The sequence below is a fragment of the Macaca thibetana genome, chromosome 19 (genome assembly GCF_024542745.1).
Source record: "Macaca thibetana thibetana isolate TM-01 chromosome 19, ASM2454274v1, whole genome shotgun sequence".
Taxonomy (NCBI): Eukaryota; Metazoa; Chordata; class Mammalia; order Primates; family Cercopithecidae; genus Macaca; species Macaca thibetana.
The window spans coordinates 48,653,408-48,669,283 of record NC_065596.1 but is presented as its reverse complement, the minus strand read 5'-3'; the positions used below and the strand labels follow the sequence as shown (position 1 = coordinate 48,669,283).

The following is a 15,876-nucleotide window of genomic DNA, read 5'->3' as shown; positions in this document are numbered from 1 at the left end:
GCTGCCCACATCCCTGCCCCACCTGCCCCCACCTGGGACAGATGCCACGGAGCCCCATGTACAGGGATCATAATGGTTTACAGCTCTTCTGCCTGTGTCCTTGAGGCTGAGTGATGAGGGCATGCGAAACCCAGGATGGTAGAAAAGAGGCTGCAGGCTTAGGGAGAGAAACCAGAGAAACCAGACTCCCTTGGATGTTGTTCAAGATAAGGGAATAATTCAGCAGAGCCATGTGGAAAGATGGTGAGACCTGCCGTGGAGGAGCAGGCACCCTGCAGAGAGGACTGGGATCCAGCAGCCTATTCCACCTGACCCAAGCCTCTTCCTCCACCCCAGGGCAGCATCCCACCCCTGCAGGCATCTTCTCAGTTCCATGGTACCAGTCCACCAGGGACCTACTTAGTGGCTAGGAAAACAGAAGCTCAGATATATAACATGAGGATGACCAAAATCTCCCAGTGACAGCATTGAATGCTGAGTGCTGTCTCCCTGTGCTACCCTCTCACAGTCCCCTCTGTTGGAGAAAAGCCATTAGTCTCTGGGAACACACAGGAGGGTGCCTCACTTGGCCCGGGGACCATCAAGGAATGGTGAGAGATGAGACTGGGCACGGGAGGTTGGCAGAGGCAGGATATTCACAGATCTGGTGGACCATGCTGAGATATTTTAACTTGGGTCACTGGGCACCTGGGGGGCTCGGGAGTGACCACAGATGTGTTGCAAGGCAGGTGTTGAGATGGGGAGCTGTCCAGGCCACAGGTCCTGAATCAGAGCCGCACTGAGGGACTGGGAAAGAAAGACAGGACACATGTTCAGAAGGCCAGATCTGCACTTGAGTGTCAGGAGAGAGGGAGGAAATGTTAGGCTGGACCCACATTTCTGGCTTTGCAACACCCTGTGGGGAAAAAGAAGGGCACCAAGGGGTCACTAGGATGGAGGAGACTTGGAACACAGGATATTAGCTGGAAGGAGACCTTAGGCAGAGACTAATGGAGAAGGCAGGTTCCTGTCCCATGCACAGTCACTCATTAGTGCTTCCAGGTCATTTGAAGCACTGGTCCCTTCCTAGGGACCTGAAGGAGACCTGTTTTTCCACAGAGCATCCAGGATAGGGCCAAGAGACTTTTGTTCTGCCATATTCTTAGTCTTGAGCCTTCACATTGGAAGAGACCAGCCTGTTTTGAGATGAGCTCCAGGGAAAATCATGCTGGACTGGTAGAGGTCAAGACTGTGGGGGCTCACCTGTAAACCCGGTGCTTTGGAAGGCCAAGGTAGGAGGATTACTGGAGGCCAGGAGTTTGAGACCAGCCTGGGCAACATAGTGAGACCCCACTTCTACAACAAATTAAACATTTAACCAGGCACTGTTAAATTGAGTAGTCCAAGCTACTCAAGAGGCTGAAGCGGGAGGATTGCTTGAGCCCAGAAGTTCGAGGCTGCAGTGAACCATGATTGCATCTCTGCACTCCATCCTGGGTGATAGAGTGAGACCCTGTCTCTAAAAAAATAAAAATAAAAAAAGATCTTGGAGGTTACCCTTTGGAAGCCAGCTTGCTTCCAAAAGGTATGGCCATGCATGTGTGCTGAGTGGACCCACAGAGCACAACCACCAGACTCTGTGTGACCCCAGCCCAGAGGACCCAGCTGACTCCAGTGCAGGAGCTTCCTTTCACCTTCGTCATCCTCTTACTAGCTTCTCTTCGTTCACCACACATTGCCCAAGCACCTGCTCTGTGCCAGGCACTGTTGGCAGCTGGAAACGTAAAGACAAGTCCTCTGGGGCCTCCTTGTGCCAGCCACAGGGAGAGAGATTCCCTGGAAGGCAGCCAAGCCTTCTTGCCATTCTGTCCTCCTCGGAAGTCTACGGACTGCCTTGTGTCTCTGCACCCTGCCAGGGGCCGGGGCATTCCGGGTTTACTCACAGACTCCTCTCTGTCCATATTATACCCCAACTTTTGATTTTGAGAAGTAAATATGCAATTTTTTTCCTCCCTGTAATTTTCCCTGCTGTGGCTGCGGATGTCAGAGCCACTGGAAAATGTGAATAGCTCAGTGCTTTCTAGAAGTAAAAGGAGGCTGGCCACGCCGCATCCTACATCCCCAGGTGCTCTTGGCAGGATCCGGCAGCTTAGCTGGGGAGAGATGCTCTCCAGGCTGTACTGTCGAGGGAAGTTTTAACCCAAATAATTCATGTTCCCACCTTCTTCCATTAGCAATGAGATAATTGCCAAGAAATAAGTGTGTATCCGTGAGAGTGTGCACACGCATGCGTGTCTGTTGCAGGGACGTTAGCAGAGGAGGCGAGGTGAGTGTATTTGCTTACACAGCCAAACTTTCTGCGTGTTCCTCTGGAGACACTCAGACCTTCGTGTCTCAGTAACTGAAGGTCAGGACAGTCTGATCTAAGCTTTTGTTTTGGAAAAGCATGGCTGGGGTGGAGAGAGAGAGGATTTGAGTCCAATCTGGGGTGGCGCTTATTTCCTGTGTGTAACCTTGGCCATATTTAGTCACTCTGGGTCTTCATTTCATCATCTGCAAAACAAAGTGGTGGCCTTGGAGATCTGCTGCCCAGGTCTTCCTTCCAAGAAGGATTTGCTGACCACCTGGGGATTGTGTGGTCAGCAGCCAGCCTCCAGTCCTCAGCTCCACGAGGGGCTGCTTCATCTGCAGCAAACTGCCTCATCTGATATCACACCCTTCTCTGGGCAACCGACATCCAGCTACTGAGTAAGGGGGAGGTGTAAAGGTCCAGCCCTATCTTCCTTCTGCAGGACACTCCGACAGGCTGAATCCACTCCAGAGCCCACCATCAAGGCCTACATCCCTATTCCACTTCTTCCCACTCCAGCTTCCTCCCTTTTTCCTTCGCAGGTATTGATCCTTAATAAACATCTTACACCCCAAATTCCATCTCAGTATCTCCTTACAGGGAACCAGACCTGTGGCAAATAAGGATAATGATTTTTACTTAAAAAGGTTATTGTGTGAAAGCTAAATGGGATGTTTATGTAGTATCCAGCATCGTGCCTGGAACATTAACAAATCATGATAAATATCTGTTCCTTTTTCTTTTCTTCCCCTAAAAACAGTGACTCAAAATCCCATTCTGGGCCTTGAGCAGGTGTTCCTAACCTGTGCTCTGTAATAACTGGTTTGGAAAAAGCCCAGCGAGGCAAGTGGCCCTGAGAATCTGTGCTGCCGCTAAATCTGAGATCCTGGCTGATGGTTTCCGAGCCATTCTTGTCCCTGTGAAGTTCATTATCCATGGATCACGTCAGCCCTTTTCAAGGTTCCTCACTGAAAAGAAATTGAGCATGCAAATACTCTTTTATCATAATCACCACGTATCCACAGGGTAATTCATAAAAGAGCTGGAAATATATTGAAATTCAATATTGTTTTAGTCCAAATCAATATTAATAATTGTTTGCATTTTTAAAGTGCAATTTGCAATTGAAAAGTGCACAAAGATCAACCAGTAGTTGCTAACACATCAAATTTTCCTATTAAAGGCATAGTCCCTTAACTTTAAAATGTTTCTTATACAACAGGGGCTGGAGCTGATCCATGGAGATGACTATCTATTATTTACGTGCACAACATTAGAATTTGCTTCCATTCTGCATGAGCTGAAAGGCCAGTCACTTTTATTTTTAAGTTTTTGATTTCTTTAATTAAATTTTTAATTTTGAAATAATTATATATTCCTACACAGTTGTAAGAAATAATGCAGAGAAATCCCATGTATCCTTTACACCCTTCCCCCGACTGTAACATCTTGCAAAACCGTAGAACAGTATTAAAACCAGGATATTGACATTGATACGGTTGAGATAGAGAACATTTCCTTCCCTACAAGGATCCTTGTGTTGCTTTCTTCAGATCTTTAAAAATTAAAGATTTTTGAAGGAAAAAGGACCCTGTTAGATTTCTGCCTTGAAACGATAGCGATCACTAAATGAGGCACTCTCCCAGCTGGGCTCAGTGGAGTTCACGCAGAGGAACGGTCCCCTAGGTAAGGAGTAGCCCAGGTGGAACTCACCTCAGCCAGGGAGACCTCACGGGAGCACAGCTTTGCACATCAGAAAGAGCCTGAGAACAGTTTTCAGTTTGACACTTGCAGTGTGGCCTTTGATCTCTCAAACAAGGACAGGGTTGTCAAGAAGGGAAACAGCTTGGCTGGGCTCATGTGGGCCATAGGAGCCCAGTTATCCCTGAAACAGGCCTTCCCAGAGTGTAGAACTCTGGGCACAGCCCTGGCAGCCTCCCTGAGGCCATGCCATGGGACGGACCCAGATCCCTGGTGAGGGACAGGTGGCAGGTGTGGGTGAGGGGTGCCCTTGACTAAAACCCACCTGGCATGCTTGAAAGTAACCCTATGTAAATGAAATTCACAAGGTGCCTCCCTGTTTCAAGATATTTGTCTCACACCAGAGCTGCAGGGAACTTGGGAACTCATCTACAGCAGATATTTTGGATGAGGACTGATTCTGAGATAGGGAAACTCAAGTCCTGAAGATCAGACTTGAGTGGAGGGGAAGTCAGGCCAGAGAACCTGGAGCGCCCCGCTCTGAGCCTGATGGCCACCCTGTAACATCCACATGCCTTGTTCAAGCTGCTTCCACTGAGGGTTTTGGGTTTTTGTTTTGTTTTGTTTGTTTGTTTTTGAGACGGAGTTTCGCTCTTGTTACCCAGGCTGGAGTGCAATGTCACGACCTCGCCTCACTGCAACCTCTGCCTCCCATTCTTCTGCCTCAGCCTCCCAAGTAGCTGGGATTACAGATGGCTGCCACCATGCCTGGCTAATGTTTGTAGTTTTAGTAGAGATGGGTTTCATCATGTTTGCCAGGCTGGTCTCGAACTCCTGACCTCAGGTGATCTACCCGCCTTGGCCTCCCAAAGTGCTGGGATTACAGGCTGAGCCACCGTGCCTGGTGTTTTTTTTTTTTTTTTTTTTTTTTTTTTTTTTTTTTTTGTTTTTTTGTTTTTTGTGAGACAGAGTCTCACTCTGTTGCCCTGACTGGAGTGCAGTGGCGCAATCTCGGCTCACTGCAACCTCTGCCTCCCAGGTTCAAGCAATTCTCCTGCCTCAGCCTCCCAAGTAGCTGGGATAACAGGTATGCACTACCACACCCAGCTAATTTTTGTAATTTTAGTAGAAATGGGGTTTCATCATGTTGGCCAGACTAGTCTCAAGCTCCTGACCTCTAGTGATCCACCCACTTCATAGTCATATTTAAGTGTACAGTTCAGTGGCATTAAATACATTCACATTGTTGGGCAGCCATCACCACCATCCATCTCCAGAATCTTTTCATCATCCTAAACAGAGACTCTGTACCCATTAAACAACACCCTGTTCCTCCTTCCAGTCCCTGGTAACCTGCATTGTACTTTCTGTCTCTATGAATTGGACTACTCCTGGCACTCCACACAAGTGGAATTATACAGTATTTGTCCTTTTGTGTCTGGCTTGTTTCACTTAACATGACGTCTTCAGGGGTCTCCCATGTCATAGCGTGTGTTGCTATCATTGACTTTTTGATCGACACATGCAAGCTGTAGTTTTTTGGGGGGTTTCCTAGCATCACAGTATATTTTAAAGGTTTGGGGATGCATTAGTCCACTTTTGTATTGCTATAAAGAAATACCCGAGGTTGAGTAATTTATAAGGAAAAGAAGTTTAATTCGCTCGCGGTTCTGCAGGCTGTACAAGAAGCATGGTGTTGGCATCTGCTCAGCTTCTGGGGAGGGCTTCAGGAAACCCACAATCATGGGAGAAGGCAAAGTGGGAGGAGGCAGGTCACATGGCAAGAGAAACGGCAAGAGAGAGATGAAGGGGGAGGTCCTAGACTCTTTTAAATGGTCAGATTTCACATGAACTGAGTGAGAACCAACTTGTCACCAAGGGGATGGCACCATGCCATTCATGAGGGATCCGCCCCATGATTCAGTCTCCTCCCACCAGGCCCCACCTCCAACACTGGGGAATCACGTTTCACCATGAGATTTGGAGGGGACACATATCCAAACCATGTCAGGGGACAATCAGTCAATTTGTGGCATCTCAGTGGCGTGTGTCTTTTGTGTAAACATTGCACCTGTTAATATACATATATATGTAGAGAGAGAATCAACATTTGTCTCTAAAAATATATTCGTCTTCAAGCTCTGTGATCTGAAATCTGTCTTACCGACCTGAGGAGGCAAAAGTGAGGTCCTGGTGGCGAGCGTGCCTTGGGTATTTCAAGTTTTAAGGCTCCATCAGGCTCCCTGGGGACCTTTTCTTCCTTGCCTCTTCCTTGCCTCCTGTCATAGGATGGGCTACTCTTTGGACCTGATTCCAACGCAGCTCTGATGAAAACAAACCCTCAGCTCCCTGAAACATAAATGACCTTTTTAAAATTCCAGGTTCATGGAGTGCCTCTCTCCAGATGGCCCCAAACACTTCCATCTATTAACTCGTGCTCATTCAACATGCAGCAGAGGCTATTGATCACCTTCCCTGTGCCGGGGACTGTGCTAGGTGCTGGGAATACAAAGACCGGGAGAGGCCTCCATGCGGTTCCCGATCCCGAGGTGCCGAGTCAGAGGCAGGCGGCAAATGCTCTTCCCATAGTGGGAGAAGGGCTGTCACCGTGATGGTGCTCTCAGGGGACCAAAGTTCACACATTCAGGGAATTCTGGGCATTGTGTCAGCATTCCGGACTCCGCAGGATGAGGGGACTCAGTTTCTCTACATGCAGAATGACTGTCCCTTGCCCTGCCCCAGTGGCGTAAAATGTACTCAATATGTAAGAAGCCCTGGGCAGAGATAGTGTCCACGGTGCAGTCAGTTAACGTGGCCTGTCAGTCTTTGGCCACACTCTCAGGCTCCCCTCGCTGTGGCTGTGTGTTTGCAGGCGCCCCTCAGACTCCACCTGGCCATGTGTCGGCGATGGTGGGAGGCTGGGCTGTGGTGCTCCTAGTAGGGCTGTGGCGGCAAGCTTTAGGACCTCATGAGCCTGATTCACCGGGTAACCTCCACCCCAGAAAGCCCTTTCTCCCCGCTGCAAAGCATGGGGCTGGGGGGAGTGGAGAGAAGCCTGCCTTGTAGCAGGGGAGCGGACAGCAGGTAAATTGCATTCCCCGGGAGTAGCGTGCAGCCCGGCGGGGGCCTGGGTGTGCCAAGGCCAGGCTCTGGGGATTTCAGGACCCAGGCCAGCGCTCCCCAGCAGCACGGCAGGAGCCAGCCTGAGAGTCTGCAGCCCCGCCTTGGAGTCTGAGCACTCGCGCCCATCCGTCATCCTTGCAGAGCATCGCAACTTTATGCCTACGCATAAAAACTGGAGGGACTCGTCCCAGAGTTTGCTGCTGCCGCCGCCGCTGCCATTAAAGCAGTTTTAATTAGCTGCAGGATTTTTAATGAGCTCAAATCAAGAAGAGCCCCATCTCAGAAGTAAGCGAGAGCCGCGCACAGGGAAGAACTAGTCTGACAAAACAGAAGGAGGTGGTGCTCTCGGGGGACCGGGCTGTGGGCTCCGACCGATCGATCGGCGAGGAGCAGATGAGTTCCTGAGGCCAGGAGGCTGAGAAGGGAAGCCGGGGCTCAGGGACCAGCGACCGGTGCAGAGTCCCCGCTGCTGCCACCGCGGCAGAAGGCACGGTGCCGGATTCAAGGTGACGGCAGTGCCTGGCTCCATTCTCCTCAAGTTGCCATAGCAGCCTCTCTCCCAACAAGCAGCTTCTCCGGGAGCCCTCAGCCGGGAGGGACGTCATTGTTCTCTCCTGCCCGTGTGGTGCAAGGAGACCCACCGGACAGAGAACTTTCCGGAGCCCAGGGTCCACTGCCCACGTGGGTGCACCCATGCTGTCTGGAGCCAGGCACGGGGACAGGTCCCCACGGCCACAGGAGATCCTCTGGGCGGCTAGGGGGAGCGTCCAGGCCCAGAAGCAGCCGCAGCCAAGCGTGTCCTTGGAGCCGTCCATGCGTCTGTCCGCCTGCTGCCGGTCGCCACTGGAGGTGCGTGTGTTTTGGCTGAATTCCCAAGTCCTTGCTTGTGCCCTGAAGTGAATTTCTTCAAAGAGACACATTTTTAAATCAAATAAATAAGGAAATGGGAGGAATCCTTTGCCCTGCCCTGTGTCCCAGGAGGTGTTTATGAGATTAATTGGATCTTTTTTTTTTTTTCTTGAAGTAAAAATTGTTGACGCCATTCAGGCCTCAGGGAGAAAAGCCACCAGGAGGACTGGGAATTGTGAGGCTGGGCAGGAGCTGCTGGAAACTCTCTGGGGCTGTTTATTTTTCTTGCCTGAGCCCTCCCTCTTCTGTGCCCCTGGCAGGCTGGATTTTCTTATTGTCTGATGGTCTTGGGATGGGTATAGGGAGGTGAAGGCAGGTTTTGCCCTTGTCATCAGAGCTGAGAGTGATGTAGTCTGTGGTGAGGATGGGACAGTCCCAGGTGGAGGCTGAGGCCTGTGACTGGGTTTTTGCCCCAACCCCCCAGCCTTCCAGGCCCCAGTCTGTGACAGATGGTGGTGTCCACTCCCCAGGCAGCAGCTGGACTCCCAGGAGAGGCAGACAGACAGCTGTTAGACCAGCAGCTCTTGTTGCCTTGAAAACAACTTGCGACTTTGAAGCCTGGGGTCCTCGAGGAACAATAGAGGATTCCACACCCCCTGGAATGCCCAGGGGTCTGTCAGTGACCACCCTTCCTTCCCACACCTTAGGGGAAAGGAGGGTTCTATAGAGTCCAGTTGGCTTCCTTGTGGGGCACTGAAGGCCCAGCTGTACTGCTGGCCAGTTACCCAGGAGGGGAGGCACGCTGACCTTTTGATTCCTGTTTGCACGGAGCAGGGAGTTAGCTGGTCAGATGGTCCCCAGTGAGAACAAACACAGAGCCGAGGGTCCCAGAGGGAAAAGCTGGGGTCTGGGGCTTAGGGGTTGGACCCTGAAGCCACAGGCGGCTCCAATGCCAGCTTCCCTGGTGTAAAGAAGATGTTCGTGTTCTCTCTGGGGGGCCAGCAAAGGCAGGGTCTTTGAAAGGGGGAACTCGAACAGATGAAGCTCTACCACCATGGAGGTGTGGTCCTGGGTCTGTGTCCTCTTCCCTTTCCTGGATTTGGGGGCACGGATGTGGTCCTTGCTCTGGCTCCCAGGCACATGGGTGGCTGGAACCAGGCATCATGGGATGGGTTTGGTTTGGGCAGGTTCAGAAACAAGTGAGGACAGGTCTTGGCTGCAGGACCCATTTAATCCTTGACAGTGGATGTCTGTACTGGCTTGAATGGAGACAGACTGGGGGAGAAGAGAGCACCGGCCAGCTCTCTTGTAACCATTCTGCAGCACCAGCTACTGAACAAATGAGATGATGATCACACATGCTCCTGAGTCCCCTTTGTTCATCAGGTAGCGCCTGATATTGACCCCTTATTAGCTGTTTTACCAGGTAGTGCTGGGCGCTAGCCATGAACTTGTTCTCCTTCCTCCCTCCCTCCTCCCAAAATGTCTTGATGTTGGAGGCTACCCTAGGTCAAACTGGCTTCCTGGTGTCTGACTCAGGAGGCTGCTGGAAGTGCGCCCGAAGTGTGGTCAGCTTACTCAGGGGCTCGTGACGGTTGCTTTCCAGCTGGGGCCTTGCTGGGGACCATCGATGGTGTGTGTGCAGGCGCTGGCCGGCATGCACCCGGGCATGTGTGCATATGCGTGTTAGCGAACCCACATCTGCTTAGGTCCGTGGGTGCGGTGCACATGTGAACGCTGTCCCCATGACCCTGCAACAGCGGCTGCTCCCGAGAGACCCTGCATGCTCTTCCTGGTCCCCATCTGAGAGCCATGGCTCCGCTGTGTTGGTGTGTGACGTCTTTTCCTTTCTATGACTGCCTGGGGCTCCCCCGAGTGAGGCTGGAGAGAACAGCTCTGCCTCCCTCGTCAGCCGCTCACTCTCTCCTGAGGCTTTGGGGTTGGGCCCTGTGGGCCTCGGACTCTGCAGTGCAGCGCTGTCCTCACAGAGGGAAGGGCTTGGGGAATGGTACAGTGTCGCAGCCTGCTGTGGGGCTTGCACTGCTGCATCTGTGTCTTTGCAAGGCAGTGAACCCCAGGTCCTCAGGATGGCCTCATCCAGGGCAGCCATGGAGGGAAAGGCCCCAACCCCACACAAGGGGCTTTGAGTCTGAGCCCTTGGGGACACGTGACTGTCCATTTCTACCCTCTGCAGGCAGGGCAGGGGTGGCCTTGGTGGGTGACAGGAAGTAGCAGTTTGTCTTTGGGGCAGAGGCCATTACAGTGAGGTCGGGGCCGGCCTGATACCCCAGAGCCAGCTCCAGAGACAAAACAGGCCCAGCTCAGTGCTTCTGTAAAAAGCTGGAAGGCCGCAGGAACCACCTGCTCGGCACAGTCCAGAGAGCCCAGCATCAGGTGCCTTCCCGGTGCGGAGAGGCCTGGGGCAGGTTAATTAAAGTTAACTGAGTGAAAAAATAATTACAGAGACTGCAGAGGGGAGAAACCCAAACCTGCAATTTACCCTCCCCAGCCCTTGAGCTTTTCAGAAGAACAATCTGGTCATGGGGAGTCGTGGGCGGGGAGCAGGGAGAGCGCCTCTTCTCGTCCCTCATGCTCCATGGGCTGGACGTGGGGGCTTCTTCCCCCAGCACTTGGGTCCATGTTGGGGAGGAGTCGCCTGGCTGAAGTATTGTCCCTGGGCAGGGAAATGTCCTTGGGCCGAGCAGCACATTTGGCCTGGGGCTTGATCAGCTACCTAGCTGTGGCCTCAGAGGCTACTGGGAGCTGCCGACCTGGCCTCACCTCCCTCAGGCACTGACCTGTGCCAGCGTGGGGAAGTTCCCCCCAGGGCTCCTTGGGTGGAAAAAGGGTGGTCCCCCGGGCCTGGCCAGCAGGGCCCGCTGGAAAGTAAGGGGACAGAGTGACCGACCTTCAAAGGAGGGGGGCTCCCTGGGGTGCCTGCCGCCTGTGCCTTCCTCCCCCTGTACTCTGCCCATGCTCTCTCTACCCTCCACTGCGGGAACTTATATTCTTCCTCTGGGCAAATGGCCTTGGGGTGCCCCCATCTTGATTCACAGCCTGGCCCTGTTGGCGGGACTGGCTGCTATGTGGGGGATGGGGAATTTCTCTCCCTGCCCTTTAGGAGGAAGCGGGGTAAGGGGTAGGTCACATGGATATACTCTGGGTCTGCAGTGGCCGGAGCAGTTAGTGCCCACCCCCAGGAACACGAGGGGGTGTTCGCACCCAGCCTCTGCACCTCTGAGCTTGGAGTCTGTTGGACACAGGTGTAACTGCCCCACCTCCGCTCCAGGCCAAGGGCCTCGAGCTCAGGGACTCCTGTGGTCTGGCCAGAGCCTCAGCTCCCTCCGGTGTGACTGTCCAGAGGGACTGCCATCCGCCAACCCATCTGTCAGTCCATCAGTGAGGACAGCCCTGGCTGGTGTGGGGGAGTCCGTCTGTGCCTGAATATCCTTTGAGCCTAGCAGGCCCCTTCTCAGAGCTGCCTGCTCTGTGGAGACCTTGTCCCCAGTGCCCTACAGAGAGGAGCAGGGTGGAGGCACATTCAAGATCTTCTCTGCCCACCGGGCCGGGTGCCAGGGACAAGGACCCAGGTTCCCGCCGGTACCTAGGCCCCCACCCTGGGGGCACACATGCTTATTTGGAGGTCTGGACAGTGCAGGGGATGGCTGCTGGCTACTGACTGGGGGCCTGGGGGTTCCTACTTCGGCTCCCCCAGGCAGGGCCAGACGGTGTCTCATTCCATGATTTTTCTGGAGGTGCAGATACAGGAGACCCTGGCGGAAAGCTAGCATTCCAGCCACAGGTGGGAACAGGCTGCCCTCAGCCTCCCGGGCATGAAAGGGTGGAAAGGGCACCCCTGGGTAACTTGTAGAGGGCAGAGGCATCCGGGAATTACACTTGGGTTGCTGCAGTGAGCGGGGCCTCCACCTGCCCGGGTGCCTTGCACCTCGGTGATGACTGTCCCCACTCTGCCCCATAGACCTCGGCCTGATGGACGCCTGGTGTGGACGATGAGGGAAGAACGTGCCTCCCACACCCGAGAGGTGACCCCTGAGCGAGTCCCGGATGACCCCGCGACCTGGAACGATGCGGCTGGCCTGTATGTTCTCATCCATCCTGCTGTTCGGAGCTGCAGGCCTCCTCCTCTTCATCAGCCTGCAGGACCCCACGGAGCTCGCCCCTCAGCAGGCGCCAGGTGAGTCCTTGTGCTGTGTCCTGCCATCACCACCCCCAGCTTTCCAGCCTGAAGCTCAGGCCTCCGCGGCTGCCCTGGTGTGCTGGTCTCTGGGGAAAGGAGCAAGTCTGTGCCAAGACCCCCGGGGAGCAGGCAGAGTCCTGGCTTCCCCGGGAAGGCATCAGTCTCAATGTGGGAGTGCTGTGTCTGATGCAAGACCTCCAGCCAGTGCCTAGCAGCAGGGTGGCCTCTCTTGGGGGTCATGGCAAGGCTGCTGTCTATGGAGCCAGTTGTTGCCTTTGATGCAACTCAGATTTAAACAGGATTGCGCCACCTCTCAGGTCTCTTCCACATTGTCGGGGATATCAGAAAGTGGACAACTTCTCCCTGAACCCTTGCCCCACAGGTGAGACTCGGTCTCCCTGCCCGGCCCTGGAGAATCTAGCCCCTCTGGTCTGGACAGAGGGGGTCAGGGTACCTCCTGGTTTTGTGAGGCCAAGACCCCCTCCGAAGGTCCCCCACTGCCACTTCCATTCCACCCCTGCCTGGTGGCCCGCTGGAGTCACAGAGGGCTGCTGGGGACAGGTGGGATGGCAGGGAGGCCAGAGCAGGAAGGGTGATTCTGGCGTCTCAGGGCAGACAGAGTGTGGAGAGGGGAGTTCAGGCAAGGTCTCTGCTGCTGGGACACGGTCCCCATCCCAGAGATATGGCAGGACAGAAGGTCAGCTGGCAGGGTGCCAAGACCTGGGAGCTCTCTGCTTTGGAGGGAGAGGAGGGGAGGTGTCTCAGCAGAAGCCACACACTCACCGTCCACATGCCGTAGGGCATGGACAGGCTGGTGCACCCCCAGAGACACCACTCCTCCCCAGGGAAACCCACTCACTCTCTCTTGGTTGCTCTGTGCTATGAGCCAGAGACAGGATGAAAGAGAAGGGGGCCGGAGGCGTGGGCAGAGGGGTTCCTGCACAAACCCCTGCCGGAAGCCCAGAACACAGGAAGGGGTCTTACTCTGCAACCCCTCCACCCCCACCCCCATTGTGGATGAGCACCCATGATGTGTGGCCCTTAGTGCAGATTGAGGGCCCGTGGACACCAGGAAGGAAGGTGAAAAGAGCACAGGGAGGCCAGTGCCGGGGCCCTGGGTCTGGCAGCTGCCAGAGGCTTCCCATGGGCAGGTGGATGAGTTGAGAGTCAGAGGGAGGCAGCCAAGGCAGTGGCCTCCAGGAGATGGTGGGCGAGTCATGGGTGCTGACTCATGCCTAGGCCAGACCCCCACAGGTGGTGGCTGTCAGAAGTGGGTCTGGCCACTCCCAGGCTTCTGGAGCAGTAGGTGCACAGCAGAGCCAGCTCTCCTGTGGGAGCTTTGCAGCCTCACATGAGCCCCAGAACAGCTCATGACACTGCGTTGGCAGAACAGGGACCCTCGGGACAGCGCCATCAGGGAAGACGGCGAGCTGGTACCTATGGTCACGTGTTACCTGCCTAGAAGCAAACTCAGGAAGAAGGGCAAGCAAACACTGCCTGGGTGTGTCCTTGGTGTGTGCGTGGTTGGGGGTGCATGTAGGCAGAGGGTCCAGACAGCCAGTGCTCACATTCTACTGAAGGAGCCTGGGAGAAGAGGCGTGAGTGTGCCTGTGATGCCCACCTGGGACTGGGGCCTGGACCCATCGGTGGGACACTCGTGGATCTGACTGTGGTTTGGTGGCTTCAGCTAGTGCCCTGCCCTGCCGCAGCCGCAGCGCTTGCTGTGCGGGTCCCTGTTGCCCTACCCAGCTGCCCGAGTACACACATGTGTGGATTACAGGTGGGCTGGGCACCCACGGGACGGCTGGGATTTCTGGGAAGATCGGAGCCTCAGGCTGGCAGGGGGTGTCAGATGGCACAGAGCCAAGGCCATCATCCCTCTGCAGCTGGCAGACCTGGCAAGGAGCACACGTGGGTCTTCTGATGGTCCATGCAGTCAGACCAGCCTCACCACGTGCCAGGTGATGGGCAGACTTGACGGTCTGGGTAAATCACACCAAACACAGTCATAAAACTTTAAGTAATGCTTACGTTACTTTCCCTGAGCAAAGTGCCTCTGACACAGGCTGTTTGTGTTGATTTGTTACTATTCATTTATTCCTTCCCTGTACTTCTCACGGCAGCCTAATTGTGATTCGGTACCAAGAAAGCAATATCAAAGTAATTTTCCACAACATTAGTTACAATTTTCTTCTGATCTTTCAAGTGAAACAATCCCATCCTGTTGGCTTCTCTGAGCATATAAACCTTGATTACATTTATCTGTTGGAAACCAGTGCTTACAAAATGTATGTGTCCAGTTGCATGGCTAGGTGGCCCCAAGGGCCCCTGACAAGACTTCTCCCTGTGCATTTCTGTTGGTGGGAGGAACAGATTCTGGGAGCTACCCTGCCATTCCGATCAGGCAAACAGGCAGGTGTTGGGGCGGCGGGTTGGGAGTAGAGATGAGCAGATCTACGGAGGAAATTCCACACCGTGGCATGAACTGTTCTGGGGACGGAGTTCTCTGGGAGCTGCAGTTTGTGGCACTACAAGTGTAGAAAGGGGACAAGGAGTGGCGGGAGTTCTGAGTTGCTTGAGGTCGCTTGGGGCCTGGCCTCATTCGTGTCTCTCCCACGCAGCCACCAGGTGTTAACAGCACCTGAACTTTACATGGATCAGCCAGCCAAGCTCACCTGGCTCAGGCAGTAGATGGAATGGTAGGGGGTTGCCAAACTTTTGTAAATCAAACCACATTTTAAACATTTTTGTTGCTCTAGTCCAAATCAAATCTTTGGAAACAGGAAGAGCTACCCAGTAAGTTACCCACGTTCGAAGATGAAGTTTTGTGTATCAGAGAATTCGCCTCTCCAGTTAGAGTTCTTTTCCAGTCTCCAGGATTGCCAGGCCCTGAGGCCAGAGCTTCTGCTTTCAGGAAATTCACTTTTTGACCCAGTAGACAAGACTCACCTCTTCTCCAAGAGAAAGACTTGGAGACCAGGCCAGAATCAAGAATAACAAACACCAATGGCCAGGTGTGCTGGCGCATGCCTGTAATCTCAGCACTTTGGGAGGCCTTCGGAGGGGAGAATCACTTGAGCCTAGGAGTTCTAGACCAGCCTGGGCAGCATAGCAAGAACCTGTCTCTAGAAAAAAATAAACAAAGTTAGCTGGGTATAGCGGTACACCCCTGTAGTCTCAGCTACTTGGGAAGCTGAGGTGGGAGGATCCTTGGAGCCCAGGAGGTCGAGGCTGCAGTGAGCTGAGATTGTGCCACTGTGCTCCAGCCTGGGCGACAGGGCCAGACTTTGTCTCAAACAACAAAGAACTCCCCGTGTACTGGCTCTGGGGGCTGCAGAAGGCTGACTCCACATTTGGTTGAGCAAACTGAATTTTAAGAGCTGCTTTCTTTGTGAATGTTTTATCATACAGAGTTTGAAACACACGCAGTAGTGGAGTAGGATAGTGCCATGAACATCACGTACCCGGCACCCAGCACCCTCCACCCACACCAGGCTGGCCCCATCCACAGCACCATCCACTTCCCTTCCTCCATGTGATTTTTGAAGTCTATACCAGATAGCCTATCAATTCAGCTGTAAATATTTCTCCTTCTTTCCTTCCTTCCTTCCTTCCTTCCTTTCCTTCCTTCCTTCCTTCCTTCCTTCCTTCCTTCCCTCCCTGCCTCCCTCCCTCC

General features: G+C 53.7%; 2 protein-coding genes across 2 annotated transcripts in view; one reads left to right on the top strand and one right to left on the bottom strand.

Annotated features, from left to right (window-relative positions):
• The window catches only part of PEPD (peptidase D), an 873,572-nt gene that overhangs the window by 285,919 nt on the left and 571,777 nt on the right, over window positions 1-15,876 (bottom strand). The window lies entirely within an intron of this gene.
• The window catches only part of CHST8 (carbohydrate sulfotransferase 8), an 85,685-nt gene continuing 81,790 nt past the window's right edge, over window positions 11,982-15,876 (top strand). Inside the window, exon 1 of the mRNA XM_050768514.1 lies at window positions 11,982-12,197. Coding sequence (XP_050624471.1) covers window positions 12,068-12,197 — 130 coding nt within the window. The 5' untranslated portion in view covers window positions 11,982-12,067. The remainder of the gene's footprint in view (window positions 12,198-15,876) is intronic.